Raw genomic sequence first — 27,670 nt, 5'->3', positions numbered from 1 at the left:
GCCTCCTTTATGATTCAAAGACTTCTGTAGTTTTAACCAGCAAAAGCTAAATCTGGAGCCCCTGGTAGCGCAATGGGTTAAACCCTTGTGCCGGCAGGACTGCTGACCGACACGTCGGAGGTTCAAATCCACAGAGATTGCAGATGAGCTCCCTCTGTCAGCTCTAGCTCCCCATGCAGGGACGTGAGAGAAGCCTCCCACAAGGATAGTCAAACATCAAAACATCCAGGTGTCCCCTGGGCAATGCCCTTGCAGATGGCCCATTCTCTTACACCAGAAGCAACTTGCAGTTTCTCAAGTAGCTCCTGACACGAAAAAAACAAAACAAAAAAAAACCCAGCAAAGGTATTGTATCTGAGCACTGGCAGTGAGAAGTAAAGTTGGGTTTTAAAATATATTAGGTGGAACATGCTGAGAGTCCAAAGGGGCCAGAACCTGTCTGGTCTTGGAAGCAAAGCAGGCCTACGTCTGGTTATTACTTGGATACTAGGCACTTATAAGCTATATTTCAGAGGGAGGCAATGGCAAACCGCCACAGGACTTTCGTGATGGAGTTCAGTGTCATTTGCACTAGGAACTTATGAACAAGTGGTGGATAAGTTTCTCAAAGGCGTATCACATGAACCTCGGAGCCTGTAATCCTATATACACCTACTTTGTGGAGTCTACTAATTGAATGTGGCAGACTTAATTCAGAGTGGACATGCATAGGACTGCTTGTAAGGTAACACTTCCCCTTATGATATAATACTGGTATATTACTTGGAATAATGGAACAGCATGCCGTTTCCCTAACTTTCACAGCATGTTGGCACTGTTGTGAAAGTTACCCATGTTCTGGGTTGTTGTAGGTTTTTCGGGCTGTATGGCCATGTTCTTGAAGCATTCTATCCTGATGTTTCACCTGCATCTGTGGCAGGTATCCTCAGAGGTTGTGAGGTTGATTGCCACAGATGCAGGCGAAACATCAGGAGAGAATGCTTCTAGAACATGGCCATATAGCCCAAATAACCTACAACAACCCAGTGATTCCGGCCATAAACACCTTCGACAATTCTTGTCTAGGACTGTAAGCCTCATATATACACATTTTTTGCATTTGTTTGTTCTATGTTGCCATGTACTGGTTAGTGATCCCACTTTTATTATACTCTAGGCCTGTCGGTTTCGTTTCGTTAATTCGTTATTTCGTATTAAAATCGTTATTTTTTGCATATCCGAAGCGATATCAAAACATATTTTTAAACCCGGAAGGGTTTAAAAATATCGAAGCAGCAGCCCCATGTATTTTACGAGCTGAAGCTCCGCTCGTTAATGGCATGGAGGCTGCTGCTGAGTGGTGCTGCAGTGCTGGTGCCTGGGAGCCAATCCGGCGCTCCCAAGCACCCCAGCAGTGCACCGTGGCAGAAGCCGGATGGCGCGCGGAGGCCGCTTGTGAGCGCGCGCGCGCCATCCAATGGGCTCCGGCTCCTGCGCCCCCCTCCTCCTCCTCCTCCTCCTCCCAGCTGGGAGGAGGAGGAGGAGGAGGAGGGGGGCGCAGAAGCCGGAGCCCATTGGATGGCGCGCGCGCGCTCACAAGCGGCCTCCGCGCGCCATCCGGCTCTGGCTCCTGCGCCCCCCTCCTCCTCCTCTTTAGTGCAGTTCACGGTTGAGAAATCTCCCCCTAAGATTCCCACGGGGTGGCACGGGGGGGGGGGTGTTGCCCAGGCAACCCCACTGAATTGGTCGCGGGTGGAAGTGGGAAGCGCTTACCTGCCAAGCCCACCCGTCCCCGGAGCAGCCAGCTGCATTCACTCCGGCGCCGCGGCTGTCATGCTGCCACTGCTCTTCTTCCTTTTCCCGGTCCCTTTCTCCGCCTGACTGGCCTCGCGACTAGCAAACCAGCGTGCCCCGCAAGGACACCTCACTTCCTGCCTGGGCTTCCCAGGGTCCTCTGTTTTGTAGTTCTTTGGGCGCCTTTGCTGCAGCCACGTGGGCGGATGGGTGTCCCCGTTTGCAGCATGAGTGAAGGCGCCCAGAGTGCATCTACACCACATATGGCATACTTGGGGCCCTCCAGGCGCGCTCACAAGCGGCCTCCGCGCGCCATCCGGCTTGTGTAACTTTTCAGGGCTGTATGACCATGTTCCAGAAGCATTCTCTCCTGACATTTTGCCCACATCTATGGCAGGCATCCTCAGAGGTCTGTTGGAAACTAGGCAAATGGTGAGTTATATATCATCTAATACTATGGAATGTCCAGGGTGGGAGAAAGCCATTCAATGCTAATCATTACTGCAACATTCACACTTAGCCTGTTTGATCAAGAAAATTTTTTTTTCTAAAATGTTTTGTAAAATATTTACGAAAATTCGTAAATAACAAAACATTTTTTTGGAAAGTTTTGTAAATATTTTTAATATCGAAACAAAAAAACACCCCAATTAAGAATCGAATTTAGAAACAAATTTTTTCTTGATCAAACAGGCCTATTATACTCTGTACTGATTTTAATCTGAAAGGCTAGATGTCCTCACAAACTGCATGTCTGACCCTGCTGAAGATGCAGGACTTTTTACTACTTGCAGTGCATGAGGGAACATATGTGACCCTTAACTTGCTAGTTTTCAGTGATTTTAGCTTGTATCAATGAGGTTTAAGATCACAATCTCAGGCCATTTTGTGTGCTGGTTCCAGTAGCAGCCAACCATGTCTCTGGAAACATGGTTGGAAGGAGATACTCACTCTTTTGAGTGCGAGATGCTGCCAATACTATTTGGGACTCATTCACACAACAGAATTATAGCACTGTTGCTATGGTTCCATCCTAACTTGGAATAAGCACTATAGAGAAAGGTGTTTATAATTTTCAGGAACCTCTAGTTCCTCAAGCAAATTACAAACCGCATGATTCTATTGAATAGAACCAAGGCAGTTAAATTGGAAGAATAGCACTATAATTGTGTAGTAAACAGAGCCCTAGATATAGAACATTCTCAAAGAAATTTTGCAAGGTGAAAAAAATTGCTTTCATAGACATGGCTTGAAATTCACAGGCCCTTTCTTGGCTTCTAGGTCCTGGATAGATATACTGGCTGAACCTCCCTTTTATAGGCTCTGCCGGGAGATTCCATTTTAATTAGCATGGATAACTGTTGGGAGTTGTAAAACTGTCACATTTTTATAGCCATGTACACTAATAGCTGCACATTGTAATAGTAAACCCCATCAGTGATTTATGCACTGTAGATGCACTTGTTTTCATCTTAACAATTAACACAGTGGTTCTCAACATTTCCAATGCCGTGACCCTTTCATACAGTTCCTCATGTTGTGGCGACCCCCAATTTTTGTTGCTACTTCATAACTGTAATTTTGCTACTGTTATGAATTGTAATGTAAATATCCAATATAAGGATAATATATTTTCATTCACTGAACCGAATTTGGCACAAATCCCCGATACACTCAAATTGGAATACTGATGGGGTTGGGAGGATTGATTTTCTCGTTTGGAAGTTGTAGTAGCTGGGATTTATAGTTAACCTAAAATCAAAGAGCATTCTGAACTCCACCAGCAATAGAACTGAACCAAACTTGGCACACAGAACTCCCAGGACCAACAAAAAAATATTGGAAGAGTTTGGTGGGCACTGAAATTGAGTTTTGGACATGTAGTTCACTTACATCCAGAGAACACTTAGGACTCATACAATGATAGATCTGGACTAAACTTGGCATGAATACTCAATATGCCCAAATGTGAAGACTGGTGGAGTTTGGAAAAAACAGACCTTGAGATTTAGGGATTGTAGTTGCTGGGATTTATAGTTCACCTACAATCAAGGAACATTCTGAACCCCACCAATGACAGAATTGGGCCAAACTTCCCACACAGAACCCCCATGACTAACAGAAAATGCTATGTTTTCTGGTGGTCTTTGGTGACCCTTCTGACACCCGCCCCAGGGCCTCCCTTCCAGGGGTTCTGACCCCCAGGTTGAGAAATGCTGTCTTAACACATAACAAATCAAGTTTCCTATATATAATGAGTTCCATCTCTGAAATGACTAAATGTCTTCTTCCCATAAGTGGAGCAGTGTTCTCCTGCTTGCTACTTTCCTAATGTGTTGGGACTACAGCACCCATCACCTCCACCCAGCATGGCCAGTGGGGAAGGCTGCAATACACTCAGAAAACAAATTAATACATTTCCATTTGGTAACAAACCATTTCCGCACACCCATAAATGTGTTGGATTCAATAATATTTTATTTTTTTCTTTTAAATACAAGAGTATAGGTTAGAAGATTTGAAACATTATAAAGCAATATACATAATAAATAACATGTGAGTCATGTTATCTATCTTATATAACACTGGCTAGTGTTCAAAATAAATCCAGTGACATCGGACAAAGTCCATAAAAATGCTATCCTGTCTTCCCTTGTATGAAAATTGTTCAAGTATAAAAAGATTCCAATACAGTGTAAAATATTAAATTCCTTTTTTAGGTCAAGAATAAAAATTGCAAGTTATTGCAGTTTCACAGGACAATGTAAAGCAGCGTTTCCTAGCAAAGGAATAATAGTTGGTTTATACAGAGATGAAAGTGAAAAAACTACCCTTTTTTTCAGTAGGAGAAAATACTGACAACCCACCAGAAACACATTATGTGGATGATGTTATGTGAGGATTGTTTGTTTTTGTCCGCAATTAAAACTGGGACTTCAGACCCAATCTTCCTAATCTGGTTGGGATTAAGTCACATCAAGATCAGTGGCCCAATTAAATGCTACTGTTGTGTCATGGGAACAGTTTCTGTCAGTGTACTCCCAAGTGGCCCCATGTTGTCTATAAATAGGAACTTCATGAACCAGACAAATCATGTAGTCGTTTCCCACATAATTAATCTGATTAATAGGATTCCCATTTGCAGATGTTATTGGTGAGACCAGACCTCACAGAACTGCTTCCGTACAGACAACAGAAGCACATTCATCAGATCTTATTCCTGAGCAGGTATGCGGAGTTTTATGGCCCAATCCTTTACCATTTCCCTCTTTCAGGGAAGCAAATTCTCCTGAAAATGAATATAGGGCTCTTCCAAGAAAGAAGGTTAACAGTTAAGGAGATAGAGGGAAAATCATGAAATTAGCATTTTTAAGATCAAACCCTTTTTTAAAAGTATTTTAAAAGCACCCTTACGAAAGGGTGTACTTACTGAATTTAAATAAACCCATGTCAGCATCCTTAGTTGATTAGGTTAATATTTTATATACTACTGCTAAACCTACAAAATAACTTATACCATGAGATGAATACATAATTTTACAGTTTCACATCCAACGTTGTTTCCTTTCGAGCGCAGCACAGTACAACTTTCAAAATAAATATATCTTTAAATAGCATTACATTAAGGCACAATATAACCCACATAGTATTAACCCTTGAAGAACTGCAATCTCAACAAGCTATTTCATGAAAAAGACCTCTTTAGCAAATAAATACTTTTAAATAGGTATTAAATTGTATACAAATCATTCCCTCCCCGCCCCCCGCCCCCAAAAAAATCCCTTACCACAGTTCTTAAAGGTTTAAATTCAGCAAATTTCTTCCTGCCTTTATTCGCAAGCCATGAATAGATACAATAAATAAAAAGAGAAGGCTGTTGTAGTAAAAAGCTGATCCTATTTCAGAATCAGAATAGCTGACGCCAGCAGTCAAAGTTTCCTAAAAGTGAAACAGGATGGGGAGAGGGATTAGAATGTGACAAGCTCATCAAACGAGCACAAGTGATGTGTTCTTTCCAGAATGGTCTGTGTTATTGATTGTCTGTACAGCTGTTGCACCCATTAATTCCACACCACTTGCTCCATAGTCCCATTCATAGAGGACAGATGAGAAAAATAACTTTGGTGTCTGTCCACCCTTCTCCCCCAAAGGCCACGTTCCTTAGTTTGTTCGATGCCCGTTATGAGATCGGCAGAAGACACGTTCTTACTCTCCAAAGTTTTAAAGGCCATAATGAAAAGTAGCAAAAGACAGTCAGTGCTTTCGACATTTAAATAATAGTAATCTTCAACTTGATAAAGGCTATGTATTGCTCACCTGGACTTTTTTTCCCTGATATTGTAAAACACGCCATCTACCCTCACTCTCTTTCTGTATGTGTTTCAAAGATATAAGTTTTCTTTTGTTACTCCTGTCATCCTTTCCAGATAGAAGGATGGCTAGACTGACAGTACGAAACCCTTACAATGCCCACCCCAGAATACCACTCGTGAGATGGATGTATACTGTACGAATACAGTGGCATTTGTTTTCCTTTTATTTGTAATACTATATTGCATTGTAGCTCTCCTTAAAGCTGGATTAGTTATGGTTAATTGCCTCTTGTACAACTATTTCTATTGGAAGGCTGGAAGGTAAAATTCTACAAAGAATGAATAAGAAATAAACTTTCTTCATGAGTCCATCCGCTATTGCATACGATCTGTTTGCAGCTGTTGTGGCTGGTATTGCCCAAAAGCTGCTGCAGCTGCGGCAGCTGTTCCAGGAGTGGCTGCAGTGAGTGGTTGCTGGACTGCATAGCCGTAGCCCCCGGCCGTGACATATCCTGCAGCAGCAGGGGAAGCTGCATAGGGATATTGGTCGTAGGCTGCTGCAGCTGCGGCGGCCGCAGCAGCAGCTGAATACTGAGCATAGGCAGCTCCAGTGTAGTCAAGGTAAGGTGAGGTGGAGGCAGCAGCTGCGGTCGGCTGGACATGTGGGATAACTACTCCTGGTTGCACAAAAGCCTGTGGGTATACATAGTGAGCGGGGATCCTGTTGAGAAACAGAAGATAAAGTTAATACTCACAAGTAAGGGTTCCCTTCCAGGTTCTGAATTTAAAAACAAACCCAAATTTAGTTGTTGTTATGTGCATAGGGTTGCCACAATAACTGGTTTCAACAGACAAATCCATCACCTCAGAAGCCAAAAGGAGAGAAAATACCCCAAAAATTGAAAAGACAAATTACAGTGCCATTGTTAGCACTGTCTTGGCAGGACTGATCAGATGGGCTATAAAACCACACTACTAATCACTGAAAAATACTTAGGGGGATATTGAGATCTGTGTGGTAGATCTACCAAAAGAAGAAATAGTTACTCCACTATTACGGAAGAATGTATAATTCAAAGCCACATAAAGGTGACTCACTTTCCCCTAAAGCCTCCTGATATAGTGAAGGTTTATAAAATTCTTAATTCCATAGTACTCTGCTACAGTTTTTTTAACTTGGTAAGTTTCATTTGACAATGTACTCCAGCACTTCTGCATTTGTTTGATCTCATTACACAAACGTATTGACCTAAGGTAATAAAGGTTTTGTATCGTGGCAACCCTACTTGAATTGCTAGGCAGACTCAGCACACATTAATTCCTCTGCAACCTCAGTCACCCTTATTAAAAAAAATAATTTAAAAAAACACAGGCGACAAAGGAGTTTAAATAGTTCACAAGTGTGGTAAACACAGCAAGAATCACACTTTTCAAACGGACTATAGTGCAATTCACTCTGTCACAAAAGGCCACTGGGGAAAGCTGCAGAGATGCCATTAAAATCTGTAACAGTGATTCCCTAGGCAGATGTGCATCACACTTCTGAAGAGGTGGTAAGGCCACGAAAGTCAAACCTGTGGTGACATATCTGGCCACTGGTGTCCTGCTTTGTGCCAGCGTGTTTATTTCTATACAAGACATAGCTTTGCAAAGGATAGGGAGAGCAGATTATGTTCACAAAGATCTAGTGTTTAACAAAAGCAGAAAGAAATATTTTGAGGAACAACTCCACTGTTACAAGATACATACTTCACAATTCTACACATCACGGAATGTGCTTTTTTCTATGTACTCAACAGCACAAGCAGGCAGTGCTGCTGCATCACAAAACACAGCATTTTTGTAGTGTTTCAAAGGCACAAAGTATTCAATGTATACTGTATTTTTAAAGTAATGCTTATTTATGAACAACTCTGCAAGCTGATCATCATTATCGTAGATAGAGAACAGAGGATGAGAAGCAATTGTTTGTTTAAGGTTAGGAAATGCCTGCATTATGATGAAAACAGTGCTTGAAACATGAACTTCTCTGTTTACATTCTTAATCCACAAGACTGGGCCAGGTATTTGTCATAAAATATGTACATGGATTCACCTCTGATATCATAGAGAACTCAAAATGTATTATTTCCTGTCAGACTAATCATAGTATTCAAAGCTTTGGCCAGTGGCTGAAACTATATGAAGGAAAACAAACCTTCCTGCCCAGATGAAATGCAGCTCTAATCGGAACCAACACACGCACACCCAGACACCCAAACACACACACACAGAGCTCTAGATGCAGAATAAAAACTTTCAACTTCTCATGCAATGTCAAAAGTTTTCCTTTCCAGCTGTTACACAAGTCAGCTCCACCTGGTCATCCTATATAAATATAGTTCAGATTAATTTTAAAATGTGTTTCGATAAAAAATATTTTCAACTTTTATTTAAAGTTGCCAAGCAAGAAAATAGTTTCAGTTTAGCAATGTTGTTGACTCGTAACTATTTTTTCAAGACTTCTAAAGCCCAGATCTGTAAGCTTGGCCCATAATAACTCCTCCTTCAATGTCTGAAACTTTAGCAGCAAAAAATTCAGAAACTACAAAAAATATTTACAGTCAAGATGGGAGAACGGCAGTGTGTTAAGAGTGAGGTATGGAAAAAGAAGTTGACCTTATTTAGTAATCAATAGCATTTGCAAATTAGTTCTAAAATAGTGAGATACTGAATCAACTTTTTTAATGTATAGTTAAGCTAATTCTAGAGATATTTAGAATTTTTGTTATACTATTTTGGAACTATACAAAATGTTTTTAGATTATGTCATTTAAAAGAGATAGTTCCAGAGGCTTCCTTCTGCCAAGTCCAACAAAGCAGAGTCTTTAACAATCATGTGAAGGTCAGTCTATCATAGGAGTTAGCAGGAAAAGAAAAAAAACACCCTCCAGCTTTCTGTGGCAACAGAAACATAGTCATCGTGGATTATAGGGCTTGTCTCCTTGTTAAAAGAAAAAAATCGACAGACATAAATGAACATAAGCTCTTGTGATTTGTTTTATTTTAGCCAAGAAACTTAACAGGTGGGAAGTTAATGAAACTTTATCCCTTTAGAACCTCTTTAAGTTCATAATATGCCCAGATTCTTTGCAGGCGCCCCACTCTTATGCCATTTTGTGCAGGGTGATTGACAGGACAAGCTGCAGCTGGTCTATTTTTGATCATCTGTCATGCGACAAGGGCTTCCAGCTGAGTAAAATGACTTTATAAGGCCAAAGTAAACTTCCATCTGTTGGAGAGGCCAGCATGTAGAGATCTGCATGATACTGAAATGCTAGATCCTTTTATGCTCAGCAAGGTCAAAAGGTTAAAGAGTGGTTTCCCATTATGCTGCTCAGGCATCTTTATTCAATAGCTTAAGGGGTGTTCTTCCGAACCTATTCTTTAGTGGATGATGGTAGTAGCAATGGAAATACACAGAGTTTCAGATTTCTTTCATAAAAATTTTGGATTCACTTTGATATATAGGAAATGAACATTTAAAAACTGATCTGTCTCATCCTAATGTTGCATTACAAAATATGCAGAGTTAGATGTAAGGGTTGGTTAAATACAGTGAGATTACATTTTAAGAAAACATGCATTATGTCCCATTGACTTCCACTATACTTAATTTTAGAGTAAATATGCTGTAGATTACAGAGATTTAGCTCTGTCCTACCTATGGTTATTCAGAAGTAATCGCTCTGTAAGGGGAGGAACTTAACTAAGTTTTAATAAAAGAAGCTATTAAAAGGCTGAATCAAAGATATCATGCAGCATAAAAACCTATGGGGGGGGGGAGGTAGAGAGGCCTGAATACCCTAAAAGCACCACAGTCTATCTGATCTTGGAAGCTAAGAAGGGCCAGACCTGGTTAGTACTTGGACTGCACGCTACCAAGAAATGCCAAGTGTTGTAGGCTATATTTCAGATGAAAAAACTGGTAAAACCGTCTTTTACGTATTCCTTGCCTAAGAATGTGTGAAATTAATGGGGTCGCCAGATGTTAACAGGCAACCTGAGGACATAGGAGTACACACATACAGACGGAGAATCTAGATTACCAAAGTTATAAGAGCAATAAAGTTAATTCATGTGTATATATATTTCTTGGATTTTTAGAGCAAAAATATATTCAATTGCCTGAATTCAACTGACAGTTCTGTTATAGTCAATAGGTTATAGACCTCTTGACTCTAGTGGATTTGCATTGTGTTGTCTTATTATTCAGCAACTGATTTAATAGGTTAAAATTAATAATAGGAATCATGGCTTAATGAAGACCGGGTTGTTGTAGGTTTTTCGGGCTATATGGCCATGTTCTAGAAGCATTATCTCCTGACATTTTGCCTGCATCTATGGCAGGCATCCTCAGAGGTTGTGAGGTCTGACCTACAACAACCCAGTGATTCTGGCCATGAAAGTCTACGACAATACATTAATGAGGACCATTTCTGGTAGAAACCACATTTCATACCTGGTCAATGTAAGAATAATATTGCTTATTTCAAAAGATAAAATAGCAATAATTGAAATCAAATTGATATAAGACTTAAAATAGTCCCTAAATGCTGAGTCTCTGACAATTTTTTTTTGAAAAAACATACTTTATCATTCATACTTTGGTTTTCCCTGTATTGTGTGCCTACCATTTGTCAAACCATCATGGTGCTATTAAGGCAGGCCTTCCTTTACATATTCCTGGGCTTGTTTCCCAATTAAGAACAGGAATGAGGAGATTATAAATTATATAAATTTTATTACTGCAGTAGAAAACTAACCGGTGCCTTCTGGAATAGCCAGGTTTACCACACAGAACAAAGAAAATGGCAGCAATATTTATACAGGTCACACAGAAAATCACACAGAAACACACTAACACTTCTTCACCTTTCCCAGTTCCACCTCCTTTCCATCCCAGCTCCACCTTCAGCTCTTGTCCTTCCTCTAACTCCAATTTCCTCATTCATTTCTCATTCATTTCCCATCCCATCCAAAAAAGTCACTATTTTACCGTTTACGATGGTTTTATCTTTTTTTCTAGCCGTTTTTATAGGCTGAAACTTGGGATAGTGTGTCCCATTGCTGTGGAAACCTAGCTCTCCATATTCCAGCTAAGATTCTTACTCTCAACTTCCCTCTCCCATTTCTGTTGTGTTACTGAACCAACATTTCAACATGACCATTTAATACATATTTCATTATCTAAAAATGAATAAAAATTATGTTATTCAAGCCAATTGTCTTCTGTACTACTTCCAATCACAAACTCTGTCATATCCCTAACATGATTATTATACCAATTTCTTAAAACTATCACTCAGCTATGAAGTGGAGAATGAATGGAAAGTGCATAGAGGAAAGCAAACCACAGATTGGCTGAACATTACTTATCTTGAATGTAAAAATAATACAACTGGCATTAATGTCTAGAAAAATTAGGCTACTAGTAAAGTGAAATATGACACACACAGCCCAAAGTACAATTTTTGCACCACAAAACAGTGACATATTTAGAAATTATTGCTTTAGGAACCCTAACGATTTCCTCATTTTTCTCTAAGACTTCATACTTGTACTGCTCACAGTAATGTTGATTAAAAACATTTAACTCAACCATATGCACTAAATGTCAAGACATTTCGATGCAATTAACTACAATTTATGGCTTAAACATAGCTCGCATTGGGCACAACCCTATCCATGGGTATTCTGAATTAAACACTGAGTTCAGTGGGATTTACAGATAGGACTGCAGGCCCTTTGGGAGAGCTGACAATGATGAAGGTTCACCAGTCACAAAATTGTGACAGATTTGGAGCATGGTGTGTAATCAGCTGTAAATTAGCAAAATAATTTTTTAAATATCATTTTAGATGCTAAATTCTCTGCTATTAGAAGGTTTGTCCATTCCTCGACTTTCCTCAAGCTAAACACATAAAGTGATGCATAAGGAGCCATACTCAAGGCAGAATTGGCTAATCCAGAGGTCCAGTGTGGAGGATTTTATTATTTCCCCATCCTACGTATCTTTCAAACACATTTGGGAAAAAAAGGGTGGAATGTGGCACCACTTTTAAGACTACCTGGTTTTCATTTTTACATGAGCTTTTGTGGATATAAACTCATTTCTTCAGATGCAGTACAGTGTGATGTTAAACTCTTTCACTATCACATTTATTTTATAATCTAGTTTCCAAGAATGCAAATTATGCCCATCTTCAATTTACTGGATGGGTTGAACCAACTAAAATAGTACTGAAATTCAAGGTAATCAATAGTGTAGACCAGGGGTTCTCAAACTTTTTAAACAGAGGGCCAGGTCACAGTCCCTCAAACTGTTGGAGGGTCAGATTATAATTTGCAAAAAGCATGAATGAATTCCTATGCACTCTGTACATATCTTATTTGTAGTGCAAAAAAACACATGAAAATACAATAATTAAAATGAAGAACAATTTTAACAAATATAAACGTATTAGTATTTCAATGGGAAGCGTGGGACTGATTTTGGCTGATGAGATAGGATGGTTGTTGTTGTGTGCTTTCAAGTCGTTTCAGACTTAGGTTGACCCTGAACGAGGGCTGGGTAAATGACCTTGGAGGGCCGTATCTGGCCCCCAGGCCTTAATTTTAGGACCCCTGGTGTAGACCTTAACAAAAGTTCTGTGCAAAATGGAAGTTTATAAGGCTAAAATGAAAGTGAATTTATTTTGAAATACTATATTTACTCAATTCTAATGCTCACCTTTTAAAAACGAAATTACTCTCCCCAAATTAGGGTGTGCATTAGATTAGCGTAATATGGTAAATATATTTTTTTTATTTCAAGGTTTTAAAAATTAAAGTGTGAATTACATTCAATGGTGCATTAGACTCAAGTAAATACGGTATGTCACAACTTTAAATTCTTCCACTTAGGGTGCATCTACGCTGTATAATTAATGCTGTGTAACACCATTTTAGCTGCCATAGTTCTGTGCTATGAAATCCTGGGATTTGTAGTTTGTTGAGACACCATAATTCTTTGATAGAGAAGACTAAAAATCTTGCAAAACGATCATTCCCATTATTCCATAGCACTGATGCATGCCAGTTAACATGTGTCAAATTGCATTAATTTTATAGCATAGATGCACCCTTAGCCATGTTTGGAACAGAGGCATTTAGCATACATTATTAGGAATACTTATCTGAATGTCTTCCATGTTCTAAGCAAATAATTTCCTCGACAGAAGTAGTACTCTTATTCTGAAGTTCTCATGCTGGAATCCCTAACTTAAATCTAGCAATGAACATGCATCCTTCCCCATTAACTTAAATTAAGAATATGGCTGCATAAACACAAACTACTGTGTACATCTGTGATTGGTGGAACATACAAGATTACAGGGACCTCGCAGATTCCAATGAGGACACCATCAAAATATTGTGAGCTGGGCCACTTCATTAATGCTGACCTTGGTAAAGCTCACATACTGATGAAACAGAACTGCAATGAGTTCATAAATTGATAAAATAGCCAAATATTCTACTTTATTTTCCAAAATGCATGTGAAGATTGCAATTTGATAAATAAATAAAAAACCCAATCCCATACACACTTGCCCAAGTCCTATAGAACTCAGAGGGATTTACTTCCAAGTAGAAATGTACAGGACTTTAACTAAGTAACTTTGTTTTTGCCTTTCTATGGCAAATTTAGAGAAGCCAAATATAAAAGTAGAGAAGGTGCCTGCACTTTTAAAAGCTGTATAGGAAATCTCTTCTTCTACCCAGCTACTAAAAGGGCAGAAGTCTTATCTGTCTATCCTATTTAGCAGACTGGCTAAGGTCAAACTAGACATGGTATGAACTGTTTAACAGCAATTGATCTCTGGTTGTCAAAAATTTAGATAGCAGCCACAAGAAGAGAAACCAAGGCTCAAAGATATAGAGAAGATGGTGAATCTTTTCCTTTCAGTTTGTGATTACACTGATGTCAACAAGGTTCTTTTAATGCAAACGGCAACTCTATTCTACTTACATCATAAAAAGAGAACAAAAGATCTTGTGGCAACTTAACGATTGCTTATTCACCTCTTTATCTATTTACACAAAACCATCTTGTAATAAGTATACTGAATATATATTGGGTTTAAATATAAACACAATGTAAGGAGTTATTTGTCTAATATTATAAAATAATTAACTATTTCTGAACTATTTATAGTTTAGGAGAAATGAAAAGACGGTAATTCAAAACAAATGGCAGGTCGGTCATCATAGTTTTCTGCAAAAGAAATATAGGTGAACAGAAGATAGCTACAATTTTATAAGCAAAATTTAATACTCAATGGCTGTCTGGAACTAGATGCCACATGCACTTGCGAGTTTCTCTTGATTGTTTAAGCAAAAGTGATAGGCAGCAAACTTAAAGCAGTAGAACAGTAGTAGGAAGGGGACAGCTTCACCCTTTCCCTTCTTATGTTACTTCTCTCACTGAACACTTCTCTGCACACGTCACACTACAGACAACATGCAGAGCACACAACTCTTAACATCAAGTCTTCCCTGCCTTCCATACATCTAGTTTTTGAAACACTTTGCCTGATGAAGAGAGCTAAAATTCTAGAAAGTTTTTAAACAATGTTGGATCCTTTTGGTTGTCCTAACAAACTTATTACCATAAGAATTTGGGGATGTTCCTTCTACTCAACCTGGATACTTTTGCATCTTCCCTACATACATTCCCTACATTATTCATTATACATGTAGGAAAAGATAAAAGTTCCCACATCTTTGTTCCCTCTAGTTGAAAAACACAGCTGAGGGGGAAACGAAGCAAAAAGACATCCAAATGGAAATGTAGTCATTTCCCATAAACTTTCCAGTCCTCACTTTGCTTTCCACTTTTCAATTTTGGTCGGCTTTTGGCAAAGTTACATGCAACTGTACCCAACTGGCTGCATTAAAAAGCAATAAAGTGTAACTCTACACATTGGGTAAAACTTCAGTCAGGGAGGCAATTTTCACCAATCACCCACCCTTCTAGCAACCCCACAATGACACCCAAAATCTACTTTGGAGGCTAAGGTCACTACACAAAGAAGTAACTGAGAGTGGAGCTGGGGGCTTTTTTTGTGAAGGAGGAATCACAAAACACTATCTCAGGTCCTCCTCTCTGTGGATGGAGACTAACGGGTCTCAGGATAGATCTACACCATATAATCCAGATTATCAAAGATGATAATCCAGATTATCTGCTTTGGTACTGTTCCATTATCTGAGTGGAGAACAAAAAGGGGACAGACAGAGAAGGATAGTCCATTTTAATGGGGGGAGGGGGTTGAAGGAGGGAAACAATTTATCCCGTTTTCACTGGTTATTCCCTCTCCCCACTTCACATATTATAAACGAGGGTAGTTTCCATGATGGTGACATGGGTGGAGGGAATAACTGGAAAACAGGGGGAAATGGTTTAACTCCTTCAAACCCCCCTCCCTCCAGGCAATGGACTATCCTCTGTTTAGCGCCCCCTTTTGGCCTCCGCCTGGATAATAAAACAGTACCTCTGCCTTGAACTGGATTATATGAGTCCACACTGTCACATAATCCAGTTCAAAGCAGAAAATCTGGATTTTATATAGCAGTGTGGATAGGGCCCCAGTTACTCCCAACAATTGATGGTGGTCTTCTCTTCACAGAAGATCAGTTCTAGAGCAATCTAATTTATATTTTGGTTGTCATTTCATGAGAATTATAGTACAGGCATACCTCAGTTAACAAAGTCTCTGAGAAAGGAAGCCCTTTTTCCACATTCTTTCATGCCCGCTCAGTCCTCTTATGTGCCCCCCCCCCCATTCTGACTAGCTGGAATGTCTAGTAGAATGAACATTGGGAGGATGGTGAAGGACTGTGGAGGAAGAGACTTTACATGTTGGTTTGCAGCAGAATATCTGCAGTAAACTATGCAACAAAGCTAGAACTGGGAGAAAATGTAATTGTAATATAGCAATTCTCCTGTATACATGTGTGCCTGCCTACAACAGGGTAGGTAAAAAGCAGCTGACCCAAAAATCCTTCAGTGAGCATGTCTGAACAGAAAGAGAAAAATAGAATGCAGATAGCTTGCTTCACCAGCTATCCTAAAGATACTTTAAAAAACATCTATTTTGAAAGAAGCTTTCAAGTCAATTCCATAAGATCTGTAAAGTTTTGTTTACCTATGCAAAGCTTATCAGATCTGGTTGTTTTATTTTACAAGTGCATAGTGTTAGCTTTGAATAAATGATTTATGGAAACATGTTAAATGCTTTTCTTTTTTATGGTTTAGGAATCTATCCACATACTTTCCATGCCTTTGGTACTACTTTTCTGTTAAAGAAGTAATGTCTACAAACACATCTTGTTTGTTAACTGAGATGTACCTGTAGTTCAAAAATTGTCAATTAGGCTTGCATGTTATGTAGACCTTGAGAAAATGCTTTTTAAAAGTACAACTCCACTGCCAACATGGCCACTGTATCTGTATAACCTATCCCCTTTCCTTTCTTGTTAATTACTTTATTAATATATTGTGTCTTACTCAGCCAGAATTAGAGAAGAGATAGTGAAAATGAAATATAAGCAAGCAGACTTCAAGGTCCTATTTTCATGATTAATTGCAGAACAAAGTAAGGCAATTTTAAGAATAACCTACTTATAAGTAAATTACTACCTATTCAGTCTAAAAAAATCTTTCACTGATGGGAAAGTGCAAATGGATGTATGCTGTTAATGTAGAGAGCTCCACACCCTTCCCAAGGAACAAAACCAAAACTGTAACATGCAAGCAATATTGATTTTTCTTTTTAAAAAAAAGAAATCAAAAAGGAAGTCACACAAATTTAGCACTCACTACAAAATATGGTTAAAAAGAAACCCAAAGAAGTCACAGGCTTCAGCTTGAAAGCAAAACAAAAACAAAAACAAAAAAAAGGGAATAAGCCCCTTTGGTCCCCATGGCAAAGTCAACACTTCTCACAAAACCAAAATGAGAAGACCACCAAAAACTTTCACTACAGCTCTTTCAATTAAATAAAAGCACACAGTTTAGCTATCAACACCACTTCATTACTGTAATAAATAAAAAAGCACACAGATATCTATTGACTATATAGAAAAAACATACATGCATCGTTAATCACCATTTTAGCTTGTTTGTGTGTTTTGAGTCTACTGGTTACAGAGTTTAATTCCAAACAGAACTATTCCACCTCTTATCATCATATCCTTCTCATCAGTTATCTTAACTGTAAACGATCCCTGTCAGATTAGAAAGAGATAAATAACATTGAGTCAAGCTAAAGAAAAACACTGAATGGGGCACAGTGGCTTGTTTACTAAAGGCACACCTTCTTGTTTTACCACCACATGAAAAGCTCAGGACTGCTTGAGTGCAAGGTCGGCATGCTTCTTACACCACTTGACTCATTCATTAAGAGAGTTTTTAACGAAGTGATGGCAATTTTATCTGGAAATTTGGAAAACATATAACTTCATTGCCATTATATTGCCGGTATAACTTTATTGCCATTAACATTTACATATTATCTTTTCCCCACCCCAAAAACTAATTTAAAGTAGACTTACCCAAAAGGCCTCTGTATTAATGCCGGATGAAGCTGCTGAACACCAAAGGCAAAACCTAACAACAAAACACATTACATTCTCTATATGAGTGTCTGTTCACTGATATTTTCTATGCCTATACAGTAATACTGCACTTATCCATTAAGAAATAAGCCCCACTATGCTTAAGGGGAAATAGCCTCAGATAAATTAGAGTAAGATTGTGACATATTAAATACACACTTCTCAGTGATGATCATATTCATTCTTAAGGAAGGAAAGCAGACAAAAATACTAAAATGTGTATTAACTGCAAATAAAAATGACACTGTTCAGACATACAAATTAGAGTAAACTGTATTTTGATAAAATTAGCAGTACAGAGTATAAAACCCTTTTTAAAATTAATATGCAAATAATTGCTTCTTATATATCCCTAGAGTTTGGTGTAAAATGTGAAAGATTTATACATAACTTGGAGACATAATGTTTACAGTTCCCAACTTGGGTTGTCAAATGTTTGCATGTTTTATTCTCTTATGTGAATTCCACCTTTTGGTTTAACCATAATGGAGACTTACTAGTATCAGACATGATTAACACTGAACCAGTTTTTCTTCTTAACTAGAATTCAAACTGGGTTTCTAAAAACTTGGTTGCAAGTAATCTTGTTAGTGCAAAGCTGGCTAACTAGCACTGGTGCAGAAATAATGCCATATTATTATTAAAAGAAACCGTGGAATGAAGAGCAGATTTCATATAAAAGACATAAAAAAGTTAGGATCATGGGATTCTGTTGCATGTTCTTAATCATGTTCAGGAGATCAGGAACATTTTCTGTACATGAAGTCCTTATGATACTAGTTTGGCAATTTTATCTGGAAATTTTATCCCAATATTATCCCTAACCAGAGTTCCTGAGACAGAGGTAACACAGCTACCTAAATTATGGTTATTATTTTTAAAGAAAGGTAATATATACTTTTGGTTTCCTCCTTGTGACAGCAACAGGAGGTAGAAGGAAAAGTATAGAAGTTTGAGGCTTCCTTTTGTTCATTCACAAAGCCTTAACTAACCCATTATTTAACAATTTCATCTGAAATAAACAAACTGAATACTGACAGTAATTAAAGTAGTAATTTAGTTGCTTGTATTTCTTGCCTTTTTAGTATTCAGTTTCATGAGTTTGCTCTTTTGTTCACAGGACACAACCTCTGTAACTAGGAAAATGTCTGAAATAAGGATCTGTCTATTCAGATATCATAAAAAAAATCATGGTACAAACTATGGTTTGAAAATCAACACCAAAGGAACAGTTTCCAGCTTACCAGCCAACTGCAAATAATGGCATTTCAATTCAGTCATTAACCCAAACTATAATTAAGCTTGCGTGGTTGACATGATGTCAGATCTGAGGCATTATCTAGAAACCAATTTTTGTCCGAGCATGCAATATCATTCATTCCCATAGAAATAATACTATATTCCCAAAGTGTTCATTGGAATGTATAAGCAATGTAATCCATAAACGGCATAAATGAGTTCTTAGTACTCCAAGCAATGAAACAATATTATTTTCATGTTAGTTGTCTCATTAATACGTTAATTAGAATTTCTGTGTAATTAAAAAAAACTGGTGCAGCTCAAAAATATAAGCTAAAGCATGGATTAATAGGCTATACCAGGCAAGGGCAAACTTCAGCCCTCCAGGTGTTTTGGAATTGTTAAGAATTGTGGGAGTGAAAGTCCAAAACACCTGCCGAAGTTTTTCCTTGCCTGGACTACACTGACTAAGGCTGTTGTGGGCTGCATTCCAGATATATTCCAAGAAACGTGCATCCTTGACCTAAAAGGTTCATTGGAAGTAATACAATAGCTTATAAAAATGTTTGAGAAAATGGGGACAAATGACCTTTCATAGTGAGAATGGAAGAGGTTTTTCAGAATGAACTGGTGCATTACATAGAAATTCTGTGATGATTTTATGTTCATACACATACTTTTGATTCCAGTGGCAATTAGTCATCCTCCCTATAAGAGCTGAAGCAAGATTCTCCAATACAATACGATATTTCTAAAATCAGAAGCACTAAGAGTTTAACTCACTCCAGTGGTCTAAGGTGTGTGTGTCCTGAACATGAGTTGCTCAGTAGTCACAGAAAAGCATTTTGCTGAGCTCTGTTAAGTTTTAAAGCTGAAGCTTGGTCCACCAAAAAGGGAAATACCATTTTAACGTAAGAATGCCTGTTAGGGGGTCCTTGACATCTGCTTAGGTCTGATTACAGGACACTCCTTCCCCTTGTGAATACCTAAGTCCATAGACATTCAACTCCCATTATATACAACGGCATAGTAAAACTGTGTCCTTTACACACAAAAATCTGAAGTTATTCCAACTCTCACTTAGCTTATACCCAATTTCTACAACAACAAAAAAATGGAAACAATGTGCAAAGATAAAGAATGACCAGGATGACTGCTGATTTTGTTAACCTGTGTCATCAACAGTTCATTATTACAAGAGTACATGGTCTATGTTTGTTGTTTTAATTTACCAGAAGTATCCAAAGTATCCAAAGGAGGACATTAGATCTAATTGACATACCATACAAAACAGATACCTACAGAAACATCTCCACTGTAGTCCTAGCCCTGTGTGTCTTCCATTCACATACATTACAATGCCTAACAGTGCATAATTGCATTGATCGTATGCAAGGAAATGTGCACATAATCAGGCACTTAGTTTTCAATTAGCAAATTTGTGATGGTGTACAATTTCAAGGCTCACATACAAGTTATATATGGGCTCAAAAAGCAGTAATGTCATTCTGATAACCAACCTGTATATGAAGCAAACGTATATGAAAAATACAAATGTTAGGTTTTATATGCATTAGAACATGATACTTTGTACATATCTTGGTTGAGAGAAAAGTCACAGAATGGGATGACAATATAATACTGTTACAGTTGGGTTTTTTTTTAATTAGGACACAACTGTAAAATTAGCCATTGTGACCTTGTCTCACTGACATAAGATAGGGTTTAAGCTGCCATTTTCTGCTCCTGTGATACGACAGAAAGCAAAGAGAAATGTTATTAATACCTGGCTGCATTATCCTTGGTTTTGCTCCTAGGTATGCTAGGTTCACATTTGCCTTTCTGCCATCAATGATCGGATTAGGATCCTTGCAGGCCCTTTCAGCAGCAGCTCGGTCGGCCATCGTCACCTTGACAATAAACAACACAAGATGTCAAAACTTTTATGTTCAAAACAATTTGAAGAAAGCCAGTGTTGTACTTCCATGTGAAACAGAACAGTTTTATGATCTCCTTGCCCAAATGAAAACACTACTAGAGAAAAGTCATATTACTGTTTGGGATAAAGCAGTAAATGGACATCCTTCCATCCATATCAAAATAAGGCTACAAAGCACCTAAGACCAGTCATGATATAATGCAGAAAGCATAAGAAGAAGAAAATCCCACAATGCCTCTCTTCCTTCTTGGCAGTAAAAGTACAACAATACTAAAGTGTTTCAGATTTCAGAATACCTATATCTGCATATACATACAGTCTAACCACAAAATTAATGTATGTTTCATATACACCTCATACACATAACTCAAAGGTATTTTTATTGAAAGTTTTGATTAATTCTATGCATGAAAAATGGTTTGTGTATACTGAATCATTAGAAAGCAGAGATGTCACTATCTCAGCAACGTGTGTGGACAATTTCGGATATTGGAGTGCTTAGCCTGTCACAACTACTTGCCTATTCAACACACTCATTTTTTGCCTCCATCCCAGTGGGTTGTATCTTGCTAGGCAGTGTTCCTTTGCCAAACTAGTTAATATATGCAGCTATATAAAGAGCATTTTTAACCCTATATACTCATGTATATGTTTAAAAGTTTAGTAAAAAAAAATAAACCCAAAAAATCTGGGTCAAATTATCCATGGGTCAATGTAAGTACTGTACCTTAACTTTTATTTTAAAAAGGAACTATCTTTTTGCTAGGTAGGCAAAAGGCTAGAGCAGGGGTCCTCAGACTTTTTAAACAGAGGGCCAGGTCACAGTCCCTCAAACTGTTGGAGGGCCGGATTATAATTTGAAAAACATATGAATGAATTCCTATGCACACTGCACATATCTTATTTGCAGTGCAAATAACAAATAAAATTAAAAACAATACAATAATTAAAATGAAGAACAATTTAAAGAAATACATACTTGTTAGTATTTCAATGGGAAGTATGGGTCTGCTTTTGGCTGATGAGATAAGATTGTTGTTGTTGTGCTTTCAAGTCATTTCAGACTTAGGTTGACTCTGAGCGAGGGCTGGGTAAATGATCTTGGAGGGCTGTATTCGGCCCTCGGACCTTAGTTTGAGGACCCCTGGACTAGAGATTAGTTCATCCTAGGAGAATCTAAAAGAGGCATTGTCCCCTCTCCACTGCAGTGTAATTTTGGGCTTTTAAAAAAATACCTGGGTGGAGAAATGCCAGGGGCAGTCAAATGCAACTGACCCTGAAAGGGCATTGGTGCTTTCCCCTCTCTGTGGAATGACTCTCAATTTATCCATGGGTGATAGAAAAACCTATCATTTTTGTCTCAGAAACTGCTCTCAACTTGTACATGAATATATATGGTAGCTTCCTCCAACACAGCACTAGAACTTTGCAAGCTCGAAACACCAATGACACAGTAGCATGTGCAGGAGGAGATAAAAATGCGAACATGTGGTATCAGTACATAACCAGCTGGCTGCATCTCATGCCAACGATTCAGTGGCAACTTCTCATTTGCAGGTGTGAGGCAAACATCCCCCATCCATAGCTCATCTCCCCCACCCCAATATATACAATCTTCAGGGACGACAGGGTCCTTTCAAAACCTGCAGTTGAAGCAAACCAGAGAAAAAGAAAAACCCCTACAGCAGAACTTTCCAAACTATGTGTTGGCATGTCAGATGCAGTGTGTATCTGTGTCACACAAATCTAACAAGAAACCTTTGAGCCTGTGTGAAATAAGCAATAAATCATACATTTTAAAATATATAATCTGCCCCGAGACCCCTCGGGGAGATAGGGCGGAATATAAATAAATGAAGTCATTCTGGAGGCGTCTATGGACAACACCGGCTCTTCAGCTTAGAAATAGAGATGAACACCACCACCCTCCAAGTCAGACACGACTAAGCTTAATGTCAAGAGGAAACCTTTACCTTTACTTATTTTATTATACATGAAAGGTTTTCATAAGATATGTTATGTCCCCATACATTCCGTCATTGCAATTTCTGTATGTGTCTGTATCTTTTATAAGGGGTTGGTTTAAATTTTGGTTTGCGAGTAAAACCGAACCACTGTGTTGTTAAATATCTGAAAAGTGTGTCCCCCAACATGACATTTTTGAAAAGCCTTGCCCTATAGCAGAGCTTTTCAAACTGTATGTCGTGACACACTGGTGGGTCGGCTGTTGTTTGCCAGTGCGTCACAAAAACCTCCCCTTGCAGAGCACCAGCAGTGGTGATCAACACTTGGCCAGCTCTAAGCCTGAGGCCACCATCCTTCACATCTCCTCAGCTGTCTGACTCACTCCTAACAGTGGTCTCTGGGGGGGGGGGGGAGTAAAGAGGAAGAGGAGATACTCTCAAAGGGCATCCAGCCCAACCCACTTCAGCCAAGCAAGACAGTCAACCAACCATAGAATCATAGAGTTGAAAGAGACCTTGTACGTCATCCAGTTCAGCCTCCTGCCAAGAAACAGGAAAATCAGATTCAAAGCACCCCGACAGATGGTCATCCAGCCTCTGTTTAAAAGCCTCTAAAGAAGGAGCATCCACCACACTCCAGGGCAGAGAGTTCCACTGCTGAACAGCTCTCAGTTAGGAAGTTCTTCCTAATGTTCAGGTAGTATCTCATTTCCTGCAGTTTGAAGCCACTGTTTTGCGTCCTAGCCTCCAGGACAGCAGAAAACAAGCCTGCTCCCTCTTCCTTATGACACCCTTTCACATATTTATCCATGGCTATCATGCCCAGCTCTTTAAGCCACTCCTCATAGGGCTTGTTCTCCAGACCCTTGATCATTTTAGTAGCCACATACCAGCTTGTCAACATCTCCCTTCAACTGTGGTGCCCAGAATTGGACGCAGTATCCCAGTGTGATCTGACCAAGGCAGAATAGAAGGGTAGCATGAGAACTCCTCAACAGACAGCCATCAAAAACCTCCAGAGAAGAAGAATCTGGGGACCCCCAAAGGGCATCTAGTCCTACATCTTCCAGCCAGACGGGAAGACACAGTCAAAGCAAAGCTGGGTAACCATCCAGTCTCTGTTTACAAACCTCCAGAGAGGTTTAATCACAAAAGAAGCAGAATACCGACAAGGTTCAAGTGTAGGTCAGGTTAAAACTTTCATAATTTGCACAATTTGTGGCTTGAGGTGAAGTAATCGCCACTAAAATGGACAAGGACACCTGTTGACAATGTTTTGTGAGGAACCCCGCAGAGCAATTATAGAGGAAAACCATACAAGAATCAAGCGTAGGACGTAAGAAGCAGAAAGGGAAAAAAATCCATACAGTAAAGAGCTTATGAATATTATATAACACACACATACATATATATAAAACACATACATATAGCATACAATATATCATAATACAGTAATATAGGTGGTGTGGTAGGGCAGGCCCCCTGGCGAAATGTGTGTGTGTATATATATATATATATAGTTTCATATAATATATATATACCATATATACTAGAGTATAAGCCGACCCGAATATAAGCCGAGGCACCTAATTTTCCCACAAAAAACTGGGAAGACATATTGACTTGAGTATAAGCAGAGGGTGGGAAATGCAGCAGCTACTGGTAAATTTTCAAATAAAAATAGACACCAATAAAATTGCATTAATTGAGGCATCAGTAGAGTAAATGTTTTTGAATATTTACATAAAACTGTAATTTAAGATAAGACTGTCCAACTCTGATTAAACCATTATTCTAACCTTCTTCAATGTAAATGTGCTTACACATCCTTCAAATAGAGTAAAATAATGGAAATGTAATAATAACAGTGATAATAGAGTAAAATAATAAATGTAATTATAACAATAATAAATAGAGTAAAATAATAAATGTAATAATAATAATAAAGTAAAATAATAAATGTTTTTTTTTGTCGTGTCAGGAGCAACCTGTAAGTCGCTTCTGGTGTGAGAGAATTGGCCGTCTGCAAGGATGTTGCCCAGGGGACACCTGGATGATTTGATGTTTTATCATCCTTGTGGGAGGCTTCTCATGTCCCCGCATGAGGAGCTGGAGCTGATAGAGGGAGCTCATCCGCCTCTCCCCGGATTTGAACCTGCAACCTGTCGGTCTTCAGTCCTGCCGGCACAGGGGTTTAACCTACCGGGAGCTCTAATAAATGTAATAATAATAGAGTAAAATAATAAATGTAATAAAATAAAGACAATAACAGAGGAAAACAATAAATAACCTTGACTCGAGTATAAGCCGAGGGGGACTTTTTCAGCCTTAAAAAGGGCTGAAAAACTAGACTTATGCTCAAGTATATACAGTAATATAATATACATATACATATACATATATATATATATAATATGAAACTCTTATAAGGGGTTGGTTTAACCCAGGCCTGGGCCAACTTGGGCCCTCCATGTGTTTTGGACTTCAACTCCCATCATTCATAACAGCCTCGGGTCCTTAAGCGGCTGAGGGGAAAAAGGAAAGGGCCTGAGGCTGTTAGGAATGGTGGGAGTTGAAGTCCAAACCACTTGGAGGGCCCAATTTGGCCCAGGCCCGGTTTAACTCTTGGTTGGCTAGGGAAAAGTTTGGAAAGTTCTACCTTACAGTGCTATTCCTGCCTGCTATGTATATTGCTGCTCTTCCAGTCAGAAATAAGTTTGGAGTGAAGTTGCAGGAAGTTCCTCTCCCCTCCCCTTCCAAATTTTGGAGGCCTCTTCCCCCGACTCCCGCGGCCTGACTTACAAATCCGTATCCGCGGGACTTGCCCGTCTGCCGGTCGGTGATGACGACGGCTTCCTCGATCTCCCCGAAGACCTCGAAGTACTTGCGGAGGCTGGAGTCGGTGGTGTGGTAGGGCAGGCCCCCGACGAAGATCTTGGTGTACGTGGTGTCCTTCTGCGTCGTGTGCATCTTCTTCCCGAAAGGGGGGACACGACGAGAGCCTCCCTGACCCTCTGAAAGGAAGGCCCCTTCCTTCCTCCCTTCTTTTCCTCCTGGAGGGCTCTGCCTTGAGGTAGAGAAGGTCCTCAGAGACAGAGAGAGAGGGGGAGCAAAGGCGACACGACTGCTTCCCGCCGCCGCCGGCTTTCGTGTGAGCGCCACCCGCTCGCGCGCCCCGGCTCAGCCCGGCTCCTGCTCCTCTTCCCCCCTCCCTTCGGGGGAAAAGGGGGCGTGGCCTGGCTCTGCTATTGGCCCAGCGCCGTTAGGGAGAAACAGCTGCTTGCCTCCCGGAGGGAGGTGGAGACGGAACAGCCGGTGGGCGAAGGGGCAGTTTGGCTCCAGGGAGAGCAGGCTGGGTGTGTGCGTGTGTCCTTGGAGACCGCTCTTCCTTTCTCCCTCCCTCCGTTGTGTACCTGACTGACGCGCGCGAGGCAGCCCCGAAAAACAGTAGCTGGGGAGCTGTTCCCCCCACCACCCGCACCTCCCTCCGCAACGCAGGCTCTCTTCTTTCACTCACACCCTCTCCCTCCCTCTTCCGCCTCGCGCACGTGGAGGCGCCCTGATACCGTTGCTAAGCAACTTTTTGGAAGTGGGAGGGCCCCTCGCTCCTCTGCTTCTAATCTAGGCCAGGCATCCTCCAACTGCGGCCCTCCAGGTGTTTGGGCCTCCAACTCCCAGAAGCCCTCGCGAGCATGTTCAATTGTCAGGAATTCTGGGAGTTGAAGGCCCAAACCTGATCTAGCCCCTCTTGTGGTTGTCAAGGCCTTCATAGAATCATAGAATCAAAGAGTTGGAAGAGACCTCATGGGCCATCCAGTCCAACCCCCTGCCAAGAAGCAGGAATATTGCATTCAAATCACCCCTGACAGATGGCTATCCAGCCTCTGCTTAAAAGCCATTGTTCCTTTAGCCCCCTCAACTCAAGCCAGGATAAAGTGGGCCCAAAGTCCCCTTTTGAGGAGAGCCTTGAGTGTTTAAGGGTCATAGAATCAGTTGGAAGAGACCTCATGGGCCATCCAGTCCAACCCCCTGCCAAGAAGCAGGAAAATTGCTTTCAAAGCCCTCCAGACAGATGTCCAACCAGCCTCTGCTTAAAAGCCTCCATAAAAGGGACCTCCACCACACTCCGGGGCAGAGAGTTCCACTGCTGAACAGCTCACACAGTCAGGAAGTTCTTCCTCATATTCAGATGGAATCTCCTTTCTTGTAGTTTGAAGCCATAGTTCCGCATCTTCAAAGTAGCAGAAAACAAGCTTGCTCCCTCCTCCCTATGACTTCCTCTCACGTATTTATAGATGGCCCTCATCATGTCTCCTCTCAGCCGTCTCTTCTTCAGGCTACACATGCCCAGTTCTTTAAGCCGCTTCTCATAGAGCTTGTTCTCCAGTTCTCATTTTAGTCGCCCTCCTCTGGACACATTCCAGCTTGTCAATATCTTCCTTCAATTGTGGTGCCCAGAATTGGACACAGTATTCCAGGTGTGGATCAGGACATCCGTGGGGATACGAAGGTGCTTGTTTACAAATCTTTTGTCCTCCCAAATCTGCTATATGCCTGGGAAACGTGGACTGTCTACAGTCATCACACTCAACTGCTGGAAACATCAGCGTTGCCTCTGAAAAATCCTACAAATTTATTTATTTACAGTATTTATATTTCGCTCTTCTCACCCCGCAAGGACCTTAGGGCGGATTATGATTCACATATACATGGCAAATATATATGTTGTATGTCTAATTCAG

General features: G+C 39.9%; 1 protein-coding gene across 1 annotated transcript; it reads right to left on the bottom strand.

The window, feature by feature from the left end:
- Nucleotides 1-6,276: 6,276 nt before the first annotated feature.
- On the bottom strand, nucleotides 6,277-26,104 carry RBM24 (RNA binding motif protein 24). The gene is made up of 4 exons (XM_060774851.2): nucleotides 25,731-26,104; nucleotides 20,812-20,935; nucleotides 17,724-17,778; nucleotides 6,277-6,807 (listed from the first exon to the last, which is right to left on the bottom strand). The coding sequence occupies exons 1-4, from the start codon at nucleotides 25,896-25,898 to the stop codon at nucleotides 6,462-6,464; spliced, it is 693 nt and encodes a 230-aa protein (XP_060630834.1). The 5' UTR covers nucleotides 25,899-26,104; the 3' UTR covers nucleotides 6,277-6,461.
- Nucleotides 26,105-27,670: the final 1,566 nt, after the last annotated feature.

The sequence above is a fragment of the Anolis sagrei genome, chromosome 4 (assembly GCF_037176765.1).
Source record: "Anolis sagrei isolate rAnoSag1 chromosome 4, rAnoSag1.mat, whole genome shotgun sequence".
In the NCBI taxonomy this organism is placed as follows: domain Eukaryota; kingdom Metazoa; phylum Chordata; class Lepidosauria; order Squamata; family Dactyloidae; genus Anolis; species Anolis sagrei.
Note: the sequence above shows the minus strand (reverse complement) of the source record. Positions and strands in the feature narration are given on the sequence as shown.

What these genes read in the sequence shown, in the direction of transcription:
- RBM24 (XM_060774851.2), bottom strand. Translation starts at nt 25,898, where the DNA reads ATGCACACGACGCAGAAGGACACCACGTACACCAAGATCTTCGTCGGG. An exon ending in AGTCCCGCGGATACGGATTT is followed by an intron (nt 20,936 to 25,730) that starts GTAAGTCAGGCC and finishes TTTATTGTCAAG; the next exon opens with GTGACGATGGCCGACCGAGC. An exon ending in ACCAAGGATAATGCAGCCAG is followed by an intron (nt 17,779 to 20,811) that starts GTATTAATAACA and finishes TTTTGTTGTTAG; the next exon opens with GTTTTGCCTTTGGTGTTCAG.